The following is a 20,740-nucleotide window of genomic DNA, read 5'->3' on the forward strand; positions in this document are numbered from 1 at the left end:
ACTTTTTGTATATCTTTTTACCCAGTACCCATGTGGGATATCAATATTTTTTACTTTGATGTTTGGTCTCATCAACTGCAGTGCCTGAGACCTGTTAGTTTCTCATGTACTCTACCTTTTAGAATCTACATTTTAGACTCTGCATATAGCTGGGTCTAACAAACCACTGTACCTTGTGGTCATCAGATGGCTTTGGGGTGCGATGACGCAGGGTGTTGCCAATCATATACAGCTGTATCCCACTGGGAGGCGCTATACACTTAATGCTCAGCAACATGAAAAAGAGGCACTGAGGATTAAGGCTGCCATTAAAATACAAATCGGCTGTCGTTAAGGGGTTAATATCATAATCTATTAGTCCTTGCATTGCTGTCTGCAGTTTGTACCACTGTCTTCATCAACTAATAATTGAATTTTAATACAATTTCTTTCAAAAGGCAGCAATTCTGAAAAAAAAAAAAATTTTTCTTGGCAGATGACTGTGCATCAGAGGGATATCTGCCATTTACAAATTTTGAAGCAGCTGATTATGGTATCGCACCATATATATATGAAGAGCCTGACATAATTCCAGATATACCATCAGCCCTTCACAACAAAACTCAATCATCTATTCCTTATCAACAGGACCTATCTTCTGATTTAATACAGACTGTTAAGAAAAATGAAAATAACGAAAAAGATGCTAAATATCAAAACATTCATACTGGGGATAAACCATATTCATGTTCAGTATGTGGGAAATGTTTTACTCAGAAATCAAATCTTACTGAACATCAGAGAATTCACACAGGGGAGAAGCCATTTTCATGTGATGAGTGTGACAAATGTTTTACTTACAAACGAGGTTTTGTTGCACATAAAAGCATTCACACAGGGGTAAAACCATTTTCATGTTCGAAATGTGAAAAATCTTTTAGCACTAAAGCAAGACTTGTTAATCATCTGATAAGCCACACAGAGGAAAAGCCATTTTCATGTTTAGAATGTGGAAAATGTTTTAACAAGAAAGGTGCTCTAACTGCACATCATAAAATTCACACAGGGGAGAGGCCATTTTCATGTCCAGAATGTGGGAAATGTTTTACCAAGAAAGAAACACTTGTTACACATACAAAAATTCACACAGGGGAGAAGCCATTTTTTTGTTCAGAATGTGGAAAACGTTTTATTAGCAAATCAAATCTTAATGTCCATCTGAGAATTCATACAGGGGAGAAGCCATTTTTATGTCCACAATGTGGGAAATGTTTTACTAGGAAATATGATATTGTTAAACATAAAAGAACTCACACAGGAGAGAAGCCATTTTCATGTTCAGAATGTGGGAAAGGTTTTACCAAGAAATTATATCTTTTTGCGCATCTGACAACTCACACAGGGGAGAAGCCATTTTTATCTTGAGAATGTGAAAATGTTTAATGTCAGAGAAATTATACAGGGAAGTAGCCATTTCATATTTTATAAAATTATTTTATTGATGAAATGTACATGAAGATTTTCAGTAAAACGTAAGTCACAAGTCTAAAATGGAAAGCAATTTAGAACAATAAATAATAATGAGAAAATCTATTGTATGCAAGGACTGTCACGATCACCGACAGGAATGAGGTAGTAAGCAAGGATCGTGGACCCACTGGACCACAGGGGGACCCCGGGCCTACTCTTTTAGTGGGAGGGGCTTGACTAAGAGCTCACCGGATGCCAGGTGCTTCTCCCAGGGCAGGGACCGGACTTTGGCAGCTAACCCCGCAGGGCAGGGATGGACACAGGATCAGACCGGGCTGGGTCGAAGGAGTAGACAGGAACCACCAAAGGGTAGCAGAAGCAGATGGAGCGGTCAGGGCAGACAGACAAAATCTCTGGCGAGGCTGGGACCAACGGAGTAGTCGAGGCAGAGGGCACGGCCGGAACAGACAGGCACAGGTTCTGGTGTGGCGAGGGCTATCGGCGTAGCTGAGGCTGGAGCCACAACTAGGATGGACAGGCACAGTCTTTAATGTGGCAAGGGCCACCGGGGTAGCTGAGGTTGGAGGCACGTTCGGATTGGACAAAACAGATAGGAAAAAAACAAGTAAGAAGATCTCCAATTGCGTATCTCCTATGGGATCAGAAACAAGGCATCTGGGTTCAAACTGGGGCATTCCATCCACGCATTACACCATCAAGAGCTTCTATAGGCACTGTGAAGGTCGACTGAGCTATAGCTTGTTTGTTCAAACGTAATAAGAATATCTGTGTATATAAATAATCAAAATGTAGCTGTAGTTGTATAATTATCTGTCTGTCTATGTAGCCATCGCACAGACCTATAGTATAATTCAAAGTTGTATAATCATGAAGGAGTTAACCAAAGATGATGAAGCCAGAATGTGAAGCTGCAAAGTCTTATCAGTAGTGTCCACACAGAAAGAATGCTTTAATGAACAGATGTATTGTATAATATGCTGGGAGAAATAGGTGAGTGATACTCCCATAAACTCTGTGTATCATTTTCAAGACCGATGGTGCCTTCTGTAATAATTAAGTTTCTTTTCAATATAATAACGAGTTCAGTTGGTGACGCTGGCTGAAAAGAGAGCATGTCTGTGTTCTTTGTCTTATATACATTGAAATATATATTGGCACTGATATACAGCTAATACGGCACCGTCTCTGGATATCCCAAATGAGGACTCCATTAGCAGTCTTCAACGCAAATTCCTCCCTTGACAGTTTGGTGCACCAGCGTGGGGCTCCACGGACGCACTGCTGACCTGGAGATACCGATGGTTTGGACCTCGCGGACTGAGATCTCCCTCACCTCCAAACAGGCCGATCACTTCCGACCCCACGGGTAAGTGTTACATACAGAGGAAGTGACGGGCTGTGTGTCCATATCGGTGTTAAAAGGTACCTGATTGTGACTCAGGGGTAGTGCCCGCTGGAGCTCAGAGCACGATCCCAGCCCTGAGGTGTGGATCGAGTGTCACACGGGATCCAGAGGATGGTTGTTAGGGCAGGAAAGACGGTGGTGGCCGGATATAGCTAGTTAGACTAACCCGGTCTGTAATTAAAGACGCGGGGGGGTTCCTGTGACCGAAGATAGGGATTAGGACTGGCACAGACCGGTAGGACAGACCATACTTGAGAACTGGTACAGACCGGTGGGACAGGCCAACTGGGAAGAGTTGGCACAGACCACTGGGACAAACCATACTTAAGAATTGGTACAGACCACTGGGACAGACCAGTTAGGACATTTAACAATTGATACAGTTCACCAAGTCTGGAGTTCGGGATATTCTTGTATATGCATGTACATTTTTGTACGTCCTTCTCCTTTCATGAGACAAATCCTCAGTGAAAGAAGATAGGGATTAGGACAATAAATTGGTGCAGCTGATCAAGTCCGGAGGGAATACATTTTGTACCCCTCCTCCGTGACACGGGACCCTTATTACTATATAGCTGAGGAAGCAGCTAGTGTAGAGGTGGAGCCTTAAGTTCCGGGCGGGCTTTAACGCACGCCGCATAGTCATATATTAGTGTAATCCAGACACCACCAAGATAGTAAAAATGTTCAGACAGAGAAGACAGAAAGCTGAGAGGCCTGAAGGCTCACAGACTGTGTTAGAGCTAGTTGCAGAGAGAGACGGGAAGAAAGCTGTACGTCATGCCTTGGAGATTTTTAAAATGTTAGAATTAACAAAAGGAGGTCGGTTACAACCGTCACTATGGGCAACAGCATTGAAAGCAAAAAATGGCAAGTTAAAAGACAGGAGATTGTTGAATGATGCAGAATTGTTTGGCAGAATATCGCAGGCATTGCTGTTGGAAGGATATATTGAGGTTGAAGATGAAGATGAGCAAGGGGATGTTGTGTTTTACTATATGTTACCTGAGTCTAAGGACAGATCTAAGGGTCCTCCGGCAGGTTGTTTTGTTGCTGCCCCACAACCTGATCCCCATTCTATTCCCCCTGTCCCGGAGATGCTCATAGATGCTGCAGCTCCACCCACTAGACAGCATTCCTTAACTCTTTCCACACCCATACCCCTGGTCCCTCCCATACCTGCAATGCTGTCTCTCCCCTCACCGGCCAGTCTGGCGTCACGCTCCCCAGTTACCAATCCCCCCCTTTGGATCCCCCTTCTTCCCCTAGGACACATTGTGAACCCTATTCCAAACGATCCCGGACCCGTCTGGAGTTGTTTAACCCACGATATGTTCAGTTGCTTGCTACGCCCGGAGGGGCTCAGATTTTGTTTAGGATAGGGACGGGGGATTTGTTGACACAGGAGACAGGGTGTATGTTAATCCGGCTAATTAAAATTTGCATCATGCTGGGGGCGTGGCCTGGCAAATGGTTTTGCAGGGTGGTCAGATAATCCAGGAAGAATCGGATGAATATGTCAGACAGCATGGTAATGTTGAACCTGGTCATATTGGTGTAACTCGAGGAGGTACCCTTCCGGCAGTCTACATTGTTCATGCTGTAGGCTCCCGGTTTGATCCCATGCATCCCTGGGATTCTGAAAATGTTCTCAGGGACTGTGTAAACCGTTCAATTGTTTATGTCTCTGATCTGGATGTTACTTTGCTGACCCGTAGAAGTGTTTCACTGCCCTTGATATCTGCTGATTTATTTGGTTTTCCTGTGGAGAGGGCTGCAAGGGTGATTGTTGGAAGCATCATGTCTATAATCAGAGGTTGTAATCTGCATCTGGAGGAGGTCAGGTTAGTGTTAGATGGAGAACTTGCTGTCTATCATGCAGTAGCAGCAGCTCAACGGGAGGACTCGGTTCCCTTGCCAACAGCACCTCATGTGTCAGTCAAGACTGACACAGACAGTCGTATGGAGTATTCAGCAGACCCCGAACCTGACGAGGAACAGCCCTCACCCAAATATGTCCCCCTCAACCCCACCCAGTCAGCGGCATTAATCCACCACCTGCCAGATCCCGAAATTAACCCTATGCGATTTTATAGGGAAATGCTACAGGTCCACCAGTTATACTCAGCTGCCCGGAAGGACCTTGTTAATCTCACCAAAGTAAAAGCAGGAGACAGTTTTTGGCCCTTAATGGAACCCCATCTCACAATGCCCCCAGGCACTGATGACACCACTTTCCAAAGTGGACAACAGTATTGTGCTGCTTTAAAAAGATGGGCTCAAGATCAATTGGTGGAACAAGCCACTAATTTGAAGGATGTTGTGCAGGAGAAAGGGGAATCTGCTGAAAAATATTATGCCAGGCTCCAACGAGTCTTTTTAGATCTCGGGTTCACTACAACCAATAAGTCACAAGCCACCCTCCTAACCACCTCCTTTATTGAAGGTCTGCAAACAGATCTTAAGGACATGGTGATGTCCACTTGACCTGAGATCATAAATCTTCCTGCCAAAGACGCTATCCTGGTTGTTAAAAGTTTCCAGAAAAGCCTGGTAAAGCATCCAGCCCCCGAATCCAAAAGGAACACCCCAGTATTGGTGTATACAGACACGCTGGTGCAGCCCCCGCCACAGCCGATGCCCCAACAGGGCCCAAACCCCGTATTTGTAGCTCCCAATCAACAAAACCAGCAGAGCCAGCAATGGAATTGTTGGCATTGTGGTCAGCCCGGGCATTTCCGAAGAGGATGCCGTGTCCCACCATTCCAATCACCTGTCCAAGGCCCCAAAACCAAAGCCAATCGCCCATAAATTTATACTGTAATGGTCAAAATAAATAAGAAGTATTGCAGGGGCCTCTTTCAAATTTATAGTTGACACTGTTGTAACCAATTCCATTAATAAAGTGTCTGATATAACTCCCGACCATATTTTGCTATTTTTGCCCCAGTAGGAGTTGCTAGTTCATTTGTTAAATAAATTAAAGGCCGCCATAAATTATGATGGAGAAGGAGGTATTACTCTCACCCTGACTAAATTATATTTCCCAGAAGGGTGTGAGGAGTCTTGCCCCCTATGGGCACTCTTTACTGTGATGCTTACTGTGATGCTTTCTATGCCATGTGCTAATAAATCTGATGTGGACTATTATAGTCAAAAGGGCCTAATGTTGTGGGTAAACTCCCTGTAGATCAAGTAATGATCTACCTGAAGCCTGATGTGCCTTTTACCAGAGTATCACAGTATCCCTTTAAATCAGCCCCAGGAGATTTCCCAAGATACCACCCACAGTCCGGGCTGCACCCACAAGTCTGCCCCAACCTTCCCTAGTGATACAGAGGAGAGCCCTGGACTGTTTGCCCTTTTGCTGTAGTGATTTCCAGTCCCAAGCTATTTGTTTTAATGATGCTCTCCATTCCACTCCATCAATCTTAAGGCTTCTGTAATATATGTTACATAGTTACATAGTTACTAAGGTTGAAAAAAGACCTAGGTCCATCTAGTTCAACCTTCCTCCACCAGTTCTACATTTGGTCACTAAGTCATTTATAACCAACAATGTTGTGTGTACTGAGGAAATCATCCAGCCCTTTTTTGAAAGCTGTTATAGTATCTGCCATTACTACCTCTTGTGGTAGGGTATTCCACAGTCTGATTGCTCTAACTGTAAAGAACCCTTTCCTATTTAGCTGCCGGAATCGCTTTTCTTCCAATCGCAGTGAGTGCCCCCTGGTCTTTAGTATTGTCTTCGGAAGAAATAAGTCATGTGCCAGTCCTTTATATTGACCACACATATATTTATACATATAAATGAGATCTCATCTGAGACGTCTTTTTTCTAAGCTAAACATATCTAACTTTTTCAACCTGTCATCATATGGGAGGCCTTCCATTCCTTGTAGTAGTCTAGTTGCCTGCCTTTGAACTGACTCGTAACTTCTGAATGTCCTTTTTAAAATGTGGAGTCCAAAACTGGACCCCATATTCCAGATGTTTCTGTAGTACTTTTGTCTCTGCTGGCTGACACGGTACAAAAATATATTTTATATATTTCTGTAATGAAAGTTCTTCCCACGGTTTTTTTTCTTGTATCTCTTTTTCCCACCAGCTGTTCTAACATTGCGTACTCTGAAGGACAAGGGGGGGCCATAAGCCTGCTAAGCCAGCAGAGATATGTGGGAGGGTGTACTTATCACAAGTTGTAAGAAAAAAAAAAAAACTAATGAAGTAGAATGAGAAAAAAAATGGCTTCTGCAGAGATTTGCAGGACTATATGTGTTTTATATACTAATGTGCTTTTTCCGGCTGGTAAAGTAAATTTTATTTAATCCTTAAAGTTCAAAATTTGACAAGAAATTATCAATAGTATTCTGCTAATACCTAAATAATTAAATTAATTTTGCAGGGAAAAGTATATTTTTTAACATATACAAATTTTAGGTTTTTTTTGTTTTTATGGTTATGTTTTTGTTTTATATTATTTTTGCATACAAACTGCCAATATTGATTACTTTCTTTTCTTTTGTAGATACAAAATATCTATAAACCATGTTGTGAGGTTTCAAAATTCCCCAGTAAAGTATAGGTTATATTTATCGTTTGTTTCATCATATTGTCTGCTGTTATAAACCTGTAAGTTTTGCCAAAATAGTATATAAAGCAAAACATAAAAAGGGGGGAAAAGTAGATATCTATTATATTTTTCCAGCAGTATAAGGCACAGCAGACATATTGGATAGGCTTTAAAGCTGGCCTTTCTTTTACAACAGTTGTGTCATGTCTATTAGACTACTATGAAACATGTCTGTTATAAGAATGATCTAATGCATATTTCTTTTAGTTTTTGTTTTTATAGATGGAATCAGATGTTGGTCGATTCTGCACTGGATATGCTATGGTTTGCACAACATGAGGTATTCTAAATTTGGGCCACTCCCTCCCACCCCCTCGGTACAGGAGGAAGTAACGTAAGTGCCTCTCTAGATGGGTGGAGCAGAGGTAGGTAAGATAGTCAAAATGTATGTAGGATGTAGATATTTCCTGTTGTCAAATAAGCTAGGTACGCCAGAAAAAAAGTCTAGATCTGAGCTGATGGAATCGGATGGAGATCCCTGCACAGGTGCAGCTGACCAAGAAACAGTGAACGGGCCTAGAGTTGAGGAGTCCTTTACCATGCATAGAGACAGGGCTGTATTTTGCCTTCATGCTGCCCTAGGCACTTTAAGTGGTCGCGCCCCTTAGTGACAACGTAAAACTGAGTTTTCGCACACGACATCTGTTTAAGGCAGATCTACTCTGTAGCACACTTTAAAAAGTATCAATAAGAAACGAACCCCCCCCATGGGAATCACCACAGGCACATCAAAACATAGCATGAGTATAAAATATTCCCACCACACCGTCCCCACTTATATACTGTGACTGTGACACTGCCCCTAATAAACACCACACTGCCCTCCCTTATAAACTACTGTATATGCACCACACCTTCCTCGATTATGAAATATGATCTGTACATTGTGAGGAGGGAGCAGCATGATGTGAGGACAATGTCCCATGCATGCTGCCCCCTCCTCACAATGTCCCATGCATGCTGCCCCCTCCTCACAATGTCCCATGCATGCTGCCCCCTCCTCACAATGTCCCATGCATGCTGCTCCCTCGTCACAATGTCCCATGCATGCTGCTCCCTCCTCACAATGTCCCATGCTTGCTGCCCCCTCCTCACAATGTCCCATGCATGCTGCCCCCTCCTCACAATGTCCCATGAATGCTGCCCCCTCCTCACAATGTCCCATGAATGCTGCCCCCTCCTCACAATGTCCCATGAATGCTGCCCCCTCCTCACAATGTCCCATGCATGCTGCTCCCTCCTCACAATGTCCCTTGCATGCTGCCCCCTCCTCACAATGTCCCATGCATGCTGCCCCCTCCTCACAATGTCCCATGCATGCTGCCCCCTCCTCACAATGTCCCATGCATGCTGCCCCCTCCTCACAATGTCCCATGCATGCTGCCCCCTCTTCACAATGTCCCATGCATGCTGCTCCCTCCTCACAATGTCCATGCTGCCCCTCCTCACAATGTCCCATGCATGCTGCTCCCTCCTCACAATGTCCCATGAATGCTGCTCCCTCCTCACAATGTCTCATGCATGCTGCCCCCTCCTCACAATGTCTAATGTATGCTGCTCCCGCCTCACAATGTCCCATGCATGCTGCTCCCTCCTCACAATGTCCCATGCATGCTGCTCCCTCCGCACAATGTCTCATGCTTGATGCTCCCTCCTCACAATGTCCCATGCATGCTGCTCCTTCCTCACAATGTCCCATGCATGCTGCTCCCTCCTCACAATGTCCCATGCATGCTGCCCCCTCCTCACAATGTCCCATGCATGCTGCTCCCTCGTCACAATGTCCCATGCATGCTGCTCCCTCCTCACAATGTCCCATGCTTGCTGCCCCCTCCTCACAATGTCCCATGCATGCTGCCCCTTCCTCACAATGTCCCATGAATGCTGCCCCCTCCTCACAATGTCCCATGAATGCTGCCCCCTCCTCACAATGTCCCATGCATGCTTCCCCCTCCTCACAATGTCCCATGCATGCTGCTCCCTCCTCACAATGTCCCTTGCATGCTGCCCCCTCCTCACAATGTCCCTTGCATGCTGCCCCCTCCTCACAATGTCCCATGCATGCTGCCCCCTCCTCACAATGTCCCATGCATGCTGCCCCCTCCTCACAATGTCCCATGCATGCTTCCCCCTCCTCACAATGTCCCATGCATGCTTCTCTCTCCTCACAATGTCCCATGCATGCTGCCCCCTCTTCACAATGTCCCATTCATGCTGCTCCCTCCTCACAATGTCCCATGCATGCTGCCCCTCCTCACAATGTCCCATGCATGCTGCTCCCTCCTCACAATGTCCCATGAATGCTGCTCCCTCCTCACAATGTCTCATGCATGCTGCCCCCTCCTCACAATGTCTCATGTATGCTGCTCCCGCCTCACAATGTCCCATGCATGCTGCTCCCTCCGCACAATGTCTCATGCTTGATGCTCCCTCCTCACAATGTCCCATGCATGCTGCTCCTTCCTCACAATGTCCCATGCATGCTGCTCCCTCCTCACAATGTCTCATGCATGCTGCCCCCTCCTCAGTGTCCCATGCATGCTGCCCCCTTCTCACAATGTCCCATGCATGCTGCCCCCTCCTCACAATGTCTCATGCATGCTGCCCCCTCCTCAGTGTCCCATGCATGCTGCCCCCTTCTCACAATGTCCCATGCATGCTGTCCCTCTCCATGAGCTCCTAATGCTGCCTTCCTCTTTTCCATAATGAGACCTTCATGTTGCCCCACTCATGCTAAGACCACCACACTAACGCTTATGCTGAGACCCCCCCCACACACACTACCTCACTCTTGATATTGACTCCCCTACATTGCTCCATTCCATACTGATCCCACACATGCTGCCCCTTCTTCACAATGAGCTCCCAATGCTGCCCCCTCTTATTCTGAGTCCTTACACTCCCCCCACCCAATCGATTTTGTCATTGCACTATCCCTCATCCCTTGTCCTCTGTCTCTAGCATTAGCCCCTCTCTCCCACTCCCCCAACATCAGCCTCTCTCCCCCAGCATCAGCCTCTATCTTCCCTCAGCATCAGCCTCTCTTCCCCAGTCTCAGCCTTTGCCTCCCCCCAGCCTCAGCCTGCCCCAGTCTCCGCCTCAGCCTCCCTCCAGTCTCAGCCTCAGCCTCCCTCAAGTCTCAGCCTCAGCCCCCTCCAGTCTCAGCCTCAGCCTCCCTCCAGTCTCAGCCTCAGCTTCCCTCCAGCCTCCCCCAGTCTCAGCCTCTGCCTCCCTCCAGCCTCCCCACAGTCTCAGCCTCTGCCTCCCTCCAGTCTCAGCCTCTGCCTCCCTCCAACCTCCCCCCAGTCTCAGCCTCTGCCTCCCTCCAGCCTCCCCCCAGTCTCTGCCTCCCTCCAGCCTCCCCCCAGTCTCTGCCTCTGCCTCCCTCCAGCCTCCCCCCAGTCTCTGCCTCTGCCTCCCTCCAGCCTCCCCCCAGTCTCTGCCTCCCTCCAGCCTCCCCCCAGTCTCTTCCTCTGCCTCCCTCCAGCCTCCCCCCAGTCTCAGCCTCTGCCTCTCTCCAGCCTCCCCCCAGTCTCAGCCTCTGCCTCCCTCCAGCCTCCCCCCAGTCTCTGCCTCTGCCTCCCTCCAGCCTCCCCCCAGTCTCTGCCTCTGCCTCCCTCCAGCCTCCCCCCAGTCTCTGCCTCTGCCTCTCTCCAGCCTCCCCCCAGTCTCAGCCTCTGCCTCCCTCCAGCCTCCCCCAGTCTCTGCCTCCCTCCAGCCTCCCCCCAGTCTCTGCCTCTGCCTCCATCCAGCCTCCCCCAGTCTCAGCCTCTGCCTCCCTCCAGCCTCCCCACAGTCTCAGCCTCTGCCTCCCTCCAGTCTCAGCCTCTGCCTCCCTCCAGCCTCCCCCCAGTCTCAGCCTCTGCCTCTCTCCAGTCTCAGCCTCTGCCTCCCTCCAGCCTCCCCCCAGTCTCAGCCACTGCCTCCCTCCAGTCTCAGCCTCTGCCTCCCTCCAGCCTCCCCCCAGTCTCAGCCTCTGCCTCCCTCCAGCCTCCCCCCAGTCTCAGCCTCTGCCTCCCTCCAGTATCTGCCTTTGCCGCCTCCCCCCCCCGCATGCGCAGATCTCCGGTCTGCATTAGAGACACTCCCACGCTCCTTATGAATCCACTTACCTGCTCCAGTGCCCGCCGCCATCTTCCTGGCTCACGTGAGTATCCTCTTCTGACACCGGCTTCCATCACGTCCTCCGCGGCGTCCTGCTGTGAGCTCTGCATGTGACGTCCACACAGCAGTGGACGCAGCACAGAGGAAGGAGCTGATTGGCGCGCGCCTGTGACCCCGGAAGTGCAGGCGCCGGCAGTTCCAGGGTCAATCAGCTTCCTGTGCTCGGCGGCCACAAAAAAAAAAAATGTAAAAAAAAAAAAAAAATTTTTTTTTTTTTTTTTTTTTGCTGCCAGAAGGTGCCGCCCCTCACAATCTGCCGCCCTAGGCACCGGACCACGGGTGCCTAATGGTAAATACGGCCCTGCATAGAGACCATGCCTCGGTGACATCTGTCATGTCAGTGACTTCTGTCACTCCTTGTGTTCTTAAATCCCTACAGGATCAAGCGAACCAATAAGGAGTGGAGTGCGAGACGCAGGGAGCCAGCTGACTGAGGAAGGTCTGTGGATGAAGGGCGGTAAGCTTTCTCTGCCATGAGATCTCTTCTTAATGATGGCCCAAGTAACATGGACTAACATCTGTGAAAGTTGGATATCAGTGTGCGCTTTGGTGACGCCAGGGTTCAGTACCCAGGTAAGCAAACTCACCCGGTCTTGTGAAACACGTTCTTAAAACAGTGAGGAAAAACTGTAAAGAGTCCGTAGAAACACCCTGCACCTGCTCTACCCATTCTTAGAGACTGCAAACTGATTATAGATGTTTATCATGAGCACGTTGTATGCAAGTCTGTGCGTGTTGTGTAGATGTCTTTCCAGGTTTGGTCAGAGGCTTTCCAGTGCAGAAAACAACGTCATTGCTGAAAATCCACATAATGCAAGTGGTATGTAAAAAACAAACTAATAAGTTGTAAACCAGTGTGTGTTGTGTTTCTCTTTACCGTGTTTTTCCAAAAATAAGACCTCCCCCAAAAATAAGCCCTAGCAGGGATTTTCAGCATTTTCGGAGAAAGGCTTAAATATAAGCCCTCCCCCGTAAATAAGCCCTAGTCGCAGTTCAATAATGAAGTGTCCGTGCAGCTAAAAAAGATACAGATACTGCAGGACACTTCATTATAGACAGCGGCACCAGCAATTACACTCACCCGACACTGAGCGGCAGGACCTGCAGTGATCACACACCCGCACACATCAGATCACACACACACACACACAATCAGATCTCACTCACACACCAGATCTCACACACAAACATTGGATTGCACACACAGTCAGATCGCACACATAATCAGATCGCACACACAAACATCGGATCACACGCAAACATCAAATCACACACACAAACATCGGATCACACACACATCGGATCGCACACACATCGAATCGCATACACACTCACCTCATCTAGCGACACCGATCTCTTCTCAGAATCCTGAGAGGCAGTGCAGTGGAGCGCAACGAACAGGACCTGTGGCCGGACACGTGACTTGCTTCATTCTCTGCGGCCGTAAGTGCTGGATGTGATGTGATGTGTGTGTGTGATTGTGTGTGTGTGTGTGTGTGATCTGCTGTGTGTCTGCGATCGGCTGTGTTTTTCTGCGATCGGCTGTGTGTCTGTGATCGGATGTGTGTATCTGTGATTGGCTGTGTGTGCCTGTGATCGGATGTATGTATCTGTGATTGGCTGTGTGTGCCTGTGATCGGATGTGTGTATCTGTGATTGGCTGTGTGTGCCTGCGATCGGATGTGTGTATCTGAGATCGGCTGTGTGTGCCTGTGATTGGATGTGTGTATCTGTGATTGGCTGTGTGTACCTGCGATCGGATGTGTGTATCTGTCATCGGCTGTGTGTGCCTGCGATCGGATGTGTGTATCTGTGATCGGCTGTGTGTGCCTGCGATCTGCTGTGTGTGATCTGCTGTGTATATCTGCGATCTCCTGTGTGTGTGTGTGCCTGCGATCGGATGTGTGTATCTGTGATCGGCTGTGTGTGCCTGCGATTTGCTGTCTGTGATCTGCTGTGTATATTTGCGATCTGCTGTGTGTGTGTGTGTGTGTGTGTGTGATCTGCTGTGTGTGTGTGTTTGTGTATATGTGTGTGTGTGTGTGTGTGTGTGTGATCTGCTGTGTTTGTGTGTGTGATCTGCTGTGTGTGATCTGCTGTGTGTGTCAGCCAGCAGCAGGGGAGAACGGCGTGAAGCACCGACCAGAGATCACAGGAGGACCTGGGAACCATGCAGACGTCCGGGTCTGGTGAGTATGAGTCTCCTGGGAAGTGGGGGGGTCTGCTTTTTTGGTGGGTAAACTTACCCCCAACAGTGTTTCTCCAAGAATAAGACCTCCTCCAAAAATAAGCCCTAGTGCTTTTTTGGGGGGCAAAAAAAATATAAGACTGTGTCTTATTTTTGGAAAAACACGGTAGTAATAAACAGGTTCCAATGTAAAATGTTTTTTTTTGGTCTAGCGCAAAGCACCTATAATTTTCATATGATTGACTAATTAGAGAAATAAACAAGTGTACTTTCTAATTCCAGATCCTAAATCAGAGTTAGTAGTATATGGTTTTCGGCCAGGAGACTGATTAATCCTAAAAGAACACAGAAATTTCGATAAAGCTCAACAGCAGGACAACATGGATTCACGCCCCGCATTTCAGAAGGGTCGATCCACCGGAGCTGCACTAAGCGTCCTTGCTCATATTTATCCTTTACAAAAAACCTGTACAGTCCCAAACCATCATTGCCGAAACAGTTAGAAGAGAGGACTTAGAGAACCTTGAGACATGGGAAAGTCCAACTACAAAGGGTGAGGACTCGCCTAGGAATCCTTGGTCTCAAACCGGTGAAGAAATCCCATTCCCCTCTCCACCCATGCCTCAACGTTCAGTCAGGCAGGATTTCCCAACAGATCTTTCTTCCTCTTTTCCTAAGGGAACCGGTTTGGAAATGGCAGAAGTGAGTCAAGGGGGGACTCTTGAGGGTACGAATTGAGTAATCTAAAATACTTAATTCAGCCATTTCATTACCCAAAAATGTTGTTTGGTTAATGTAATCTAACCATTTACAAATGTTTTTGTCTCCTACTAGCTCATATGAATATATTCAGTGATTTTCCTTAATATAAAATGGTAGCTCTGGATTCTCTCATCTCGGGAAAAGTTTTGGAAGAGCATATCCCATCAGGCTGATGTCTCTCCAGCCTAGTCTGCTGAGCACTGGCAGTGACACGTGAGTTGACATCACATCTCAGAAACCAATGGACCCGACACAACCGAAGCAGAAAGCGGCCGCTATTCTACCCATTATCCCAGAAGGTTTTTCCAAGTCTGCACCATAAACTGTATACATGAAGCCTCATCATGTTTTGTTTTTTTTTTTTATCAAGAGCAGATTATCCAGGTTCACAAAGTGGCCCTAAGTGGACTAGCACAGACTAAGCATCCTCCTTTTTGTTTCATATCCGGAAAGAAGAACCATGGACAATTTCCAAATGTCCTTTTGTTTTTTGTTTTTTTAATTTTGTGCTAATTTTTAAATAAGGTTTAGATTCAATTTTTCCTAATCAGGATAATGTTCCCTAATGAGAGTAATAACGCCAATTCTAATAGCCCCTATAAATCATAGAGTTATGTTTAATAGATAAAAATAAGTACTTAAGGGGGAGCTAAAGCCTATAGTGTTAAATTAAACAACAATCCCATAGAAAGCCCACATATATAGATATGGATATAATTAAAGTCCCAAGGGCAGTAGGTCACAAATAAGTCCCAAATAATAACATATATCTAAATGGGGAAAATTTTAAAATTTAAGGTTGATGATATTCACAGATATTTTATTAAGGGGGGACTGTGGAGGGTGACTGAGCTATAGCTTGTTTGTTCAAACGTAATAAGAATATCTGTGTATATAAATAATCAAAATGTAGATGTAGTTGTATAATTATCTGTCTGTCTATGTAGCCATCGCACAGACCTATAGTATAATTCAAAGTTGTATAATCATGAAGGAGTTAACCAAAGATGATGAAGCCAGAATGTGAAGCTGCAAAGTCTTATCAGTAGTGTCCACACAGAAAGAATGTTTTAATGAACAGATGTATTGTATAATATGCTGGGAGAAATAGGGGAGTGATACTCCCATAAACTCTGTGTATCATTTTCAAGGCCGATGGTGCCTTCTGTAATAATTAAGTTTCTTTTCAATATAATAACGAGTTCAGTTATTGACGCTGGCTGAAAAGAGAGCATGTCTGTGTTCTTTGTCTTATATACATTGATATATATATTGGCACTGATATACAACTAATACGGCACCGTCTCTGGATATCCCAAATGAGGACTCCATTAGCAGTCTTCAACGCAAATTCCTCCCTTGACAGCGTCAGATGGAGCTTGAAGATGCACCACAGGTTCGGGAACAAGGCATCCGGATTCAGGCAGAAGCATTTCATCCACGCACGACGCCATCATGAGCTTCAGGAGGCATCAGCTGGAAGCTTGGAGATGCACCACCACAGCTTGAGGAACGAGACTCGTCTCTGGTTCAGGAATGAAGCATTCAGGTTTGGATTGGAGCATTCCATTCACGTACAACACAGTCAAAGGCTTCAGATGGCATCGGATGCGTGTTTGGGTTGCACCAATGTGGCTTCACACCAGACCTTGGCTTGAAGATTTTGGTTGAAGGCTCAGCTGAATGGATGCTGGTCACCTCTATAGGCTCAGGAACAGGAATGGAAACAGGATCCAGAAAAGCAAAAGGCCTCTGAAAAGATGGGGCCAGACGGATAGGTTTTCCTCACTCTGGGTATTTCCATCAATGAGTGAAGTTCAGGCTGGGACAAAACACCGGAACCAGACTGGGGCAAAAAACTGCAGTCAGTGGAGTCCATTGCCTGATCAAACTGTCACGCTCACCACCGGTGATGAGGTGGCGAGCAGGGATATTGGACCCACTGTACCACCTGGGGAACCCGCATTTACCTCTTTTTGTGGGAGGGGCTTGACTAAGCACCCACTGCGAGACAGACGCCAGGAGTGCTACTCTCAGGGCTGGGACCGGGACTGTATCAGCTAACCCTCAAGGCAGGGGCGGACACAGGAGCAGGCAGAACATAGACTCAAGTGTAGACAGGAACCATCAGAAGGTAAGCAGAGGCAGAGGGCACTGTCAGGGCGGATGGACAAAGTCTCTAGCGAGGCAGGGACCACTGGAGTTGGTGAGGCTGGAGGCACGGCAGGGAAGGACAGGCACAGTCTGTAGTGTGGCTAAGGCCACCGGAATAGCTGAGGCACGGCCAGGATGGACAGAACAGGCTGGAACTAGGTGCCAACAGGCAGAATGGGCTGGCAGCCAGGTACAGGACAGGACAGGCTGGACCCAGGAACCAATAGGCTGGAAAGCAGGTATGGGACAGGACAAAACCAGGATACAGGACAGGACAGAATCAGTATACAGGACAGGAGCGGGAACCAACAGGATGGGACACACACAGGGACCTGACAAGTAGCTAGCTGGAGTACTAGACACGGACTAGCTAAACAAGGGCGTTGATCAGGCAACCTCCCCTAGTGGGAGATTTCCCTAAATACCCAGTACCTCTCAGCAATAGGCTGGGAGGCACTTCCTGGGTGTGGCGTACTGGCCCTTTAAAAGAGGGGTAGCGGCATGCGCATTCCTTAGAAAGCAGAGACCCCAGGCAGTGTGGAGGGACCTGACCGTGGTGTTGAGTGACCGAGTGTCCCTGTATGAGAGCAAGGAGCACAGGGATGCAGCGTTACAGTACCCGACCTAACGCCCCCTCTTCCTTAGGGTTGAAGAAGGGTCTCTCTCCTTGAAGTCATTGGTATCCGGCAGACAGGCAGAAATCAGGATAAGCTGGCAATACAAAATCATATGAGAGTTAATAGTAGCCGGCAGCCAAGCAGAAAAACAGGGCGGACTGCCCAGATGGACTCCCATCAAGGTCACTGGTAGCCAGCAGGCAGGTGGACATCAGGACAGGATCAAAGCCACTGGCAGGCAGGCAGACATCTGGACGGGATGAAAATCATTGGTAGCTGGTCGGGAGGCGGAAATCAATACAGGCCGACCAGACAAAATCACATGGGTCCAATGTAAACATAAAACAAAGGACAAGATGATAAGACAGGACAGGCAGGAACAGTACAGGAGACCTGACAATTAGCTAGCTGGACTGGACGCTGGACACTGACTAGCTAAGCTGAGGGCGTTGATAAGGCAACCTCCCCTAGTGGGAGGTTGCCCTAAATACCAGTATCTCTCAGCAATAGGCTGGCAGGCACTTCCTGGGAGTGGCATGCTGGCCCTTTAGGAGAGGGACAGCCACACGCGCACTCCTTAGGAGCGCTCCCAGATATACTGTGATACACGCACAGTCTCTGGGAGGTGGTGGAGAAGAACACACGTGGAAGAGAGGCAGAGACGCTGGGCTGAGTGGAGGGACCCTGGCACGGTAGTGAGTGACAGTGCATCCCTGTATAAAAGCAAGGACTTCAGGGATGCAGCGTTACAATAACCAATAAATAGCAGCAAGTAGATTGCATAGAAGAAGCCAAAATATTTCACCATATATGAAAATATTTCACCTTTATGTGAGCATAACTGCATATAAAGGCCACTTTACACGCTACGACATCGCTAAAGCGATGTCGTTGGGGTCACGGAATTTGTGACGCACATCCGTCTGCGTTAGCGATGTCGTTGCGTGTGACACCTATGAACGATTTTGAATCGTCGCAAAAACGTTCAAAATCGCTAATCGGTGACATGCCCCCCTATTCTCAATTATCGTTGCTGCTGCATGTACGATGTTCGTCGTTCCTGCGGCAGCACACATCGCTATGTGTGACACCGCAGGAACGAGGAACCTTACCTTACCTGCGGCCGCCGGCAAGGAAGAAGGAAGGAGGTGGGTGGTATGTTACGTCCTGCTCATCTCCGCCCCTCCTTTTCTATTGGGCGGCGGTTCAGTGACGCTGCTGTGAAGTCGCTGTGACGCAGAATGAACCTCCCCCTAAAGGCCACTTTAAACGCAGAGAGAAATCTTTGGCAGATCTGTGGTTGCAGTGAAATTATGGACATATTGTTGCATTTGTATACAGCCACAAACCACTGATTGTCCACAATTTCACTGCAACCACAGATCTGCCGCAGATTTATCTCTGTGTCTAAAGTGGCCTTTAGAAAGGAGGCGGTTCGCCGGTCACAGCGACGTCGCAGAGCAGGTATGTGCGTGTGACGCTGCTGTAGCGATAATGTCCGCTACGTCAGCGAACACCATATATCGGCCGTACGATGGGGCGGGTGCTATCGCGCTCAACATCGCCAGCAAATGCTAGCGATGTCGCAGCGTGTAAAGCGGCCTAAGGCTATGTGCGCACGCTGTGTTTTTTTGACGCTGCGTTTTTGTGCGTTTTTGGCCGCTAAAAACGCACAAAAACGCACCTGCATCGAAAAACGCATAAAAAAACGCATGCGTTTTTACCGCGATTTGAAACGTTTTTGGCTGCGTTTTGCTGCGTTTTTGATCTCTGCGTTTTGCTGCGTTTTTCCAATGCATTGCATGGGCGGAAAACGCAGAAAAACGCAGGAAAGAATTGACATGTCCATTTTTTTTTCAAGCTCAAAAACACAGCTTAAAAAAACAGTTGTGTGCGGACAGCAAAAATGAAAACTCATAGACTTTGCTGGGGAAGCAAAGTCATGCAGTTTTGAGGCCAAAAACGCAACTGAAAAATGTGCAAAAACGCCGCGAAAAACGCACTGTGCGCACATAGCCTGAAGGCTATATGTGCACGCTGCATTTTTGTCACTTTTTTGGTGCAGTTTTGTTGTCAAAGTTCTGACTTTTGACTTCCTACCAAAGTCTGTGAGAATTCAGATTTGCTGTACGCACGTTGCAGTTTTATTGTCTGCAGTTTATTTGTCACAAATTTCTGACAAAAAACCTATAGCATTTTCTATCTTCTGTTCTGTGTTTTTCACTAGTGATGGAAGGATTCACAGATCAATCCCCGCTGACTTTGGGTCGGCAGGGGATTGATCCTCAGTATCTGGCCGGATGCCAGTCCCCATATAATCTGGGGACCAGAATCCAGCGCAAAGGGGGTATGAGCAAGCGCTTCATACTCACCGATCACCGGCATGGCTGTCACACTGATCTTTGTATGTATTAGCCTAATAAGAGGCCTCTCTTTCTTTCGCGGCCGCTCATTAGGCTCAAACATATTCACTACTTCCCCTGTCCACTGGCGTCTTTGGTTGTAGTCAGACGCACCCCCACGCTGAGTGACAACTGTCTGACTGCAACCAATCACAGACGCCAGTGGGCGGGTCTATATCGTACAGTAAAATAAATAATTTTAAAAAACGGCGTGCCGTTCTCCCAATTTTAATACTCAGCCAAGGAAAAGCCCCACAGCTGGGCGATGGTATTCGCAGACTGGGGAAGGCCAATGGTTATTAGGCCACCCCCAGCCAAAAAAATATATCAGCCTGCACCTGCCCAGAATTGCCGCATCCATTAGATGCGACAGTTTCAGTACTATACCCGGCTCTTCCCAATTGCCCTTGTGCGGTGGCAATCAGGGCAATAAGGAGTTAAAGGCAGCCCATAGCTGCCACCCAGTCCTAGATTAGTAAAGGCAGGTGTCTATGAGACAGCCCCATCACTAATCTGTAAGTGAAAGGAAATAAACACAAACAACCAAAAAATCCTTTCATGAAATAGAAGACAAAAAGCACCCTCTTTCACCACATTATTAACCCCCAAACACCCATCCAGGTCTTACCTAATCCACATTAGGTTCCACGATGCTTCCAGCACTGCTACATCTGACAATCACAGAGAGCGCTATAGAACATGACTGCCCTCTGTGAGGTTCAGGCCCCAACATTACAGATTAGTGATGGGGGTAGACAACTGCCATCACTAATCTACGGCTTAGTAGCAGCTGTGAGCTGTTATTAACTCCTTATTGTCCCCATTGCCACTGCACCAGGGAAACAAGAAGAGACGGATTCAGCGCCAGAATTAGCGTATGTTATGGATGCGCCACTTCTGAGACGGCTATGGGCTGCTATTGTTAGACTGGAAAGGGCCTAATAA

At 47.3% G+C, this 20,740-nt stretch overlaps 1 protein-coding gene across 1 annotated transcript in view; it reads left to right on the forward strand.

Annotated features, from left to right (window-relative positions):
• Window positions 1-20,740, forward strand: part of LOC142313054 (uncharacterized) — a 106,382-nt gene that overhangs the window by 29,231 nt on the left and 56,411 nt on the right. The window contains exon 8 of the mRNA XM_075352040.1: window positions 476-1,398. Within this exon, the coding sequence (XP_075208155.1) occupies window positions 476-1,398 (923 nt within the window). The remainder of the gene's footprint in view (window positions 1-475; window positions 1,399-20,740) is intronic.

The sequence above is a fragment of the Anomaloglossus baeobatrachus genome, chromosome 5 (genome assembly GCF_048569485.1).
Source record: "Anomaloglossus baeobatrachus isolate aAnoBae1 chromosome 5, aAnoBae1.hap1, whole genome shotgun sequence".
Taxonomy (NCBI): domain Eukaryota; kingdom Metazoa; phylum Chordata; class Amphibia; order Anura; family Aromobatidae; genus Anomaloglossus; species Anomaloglossus baeobatrachus.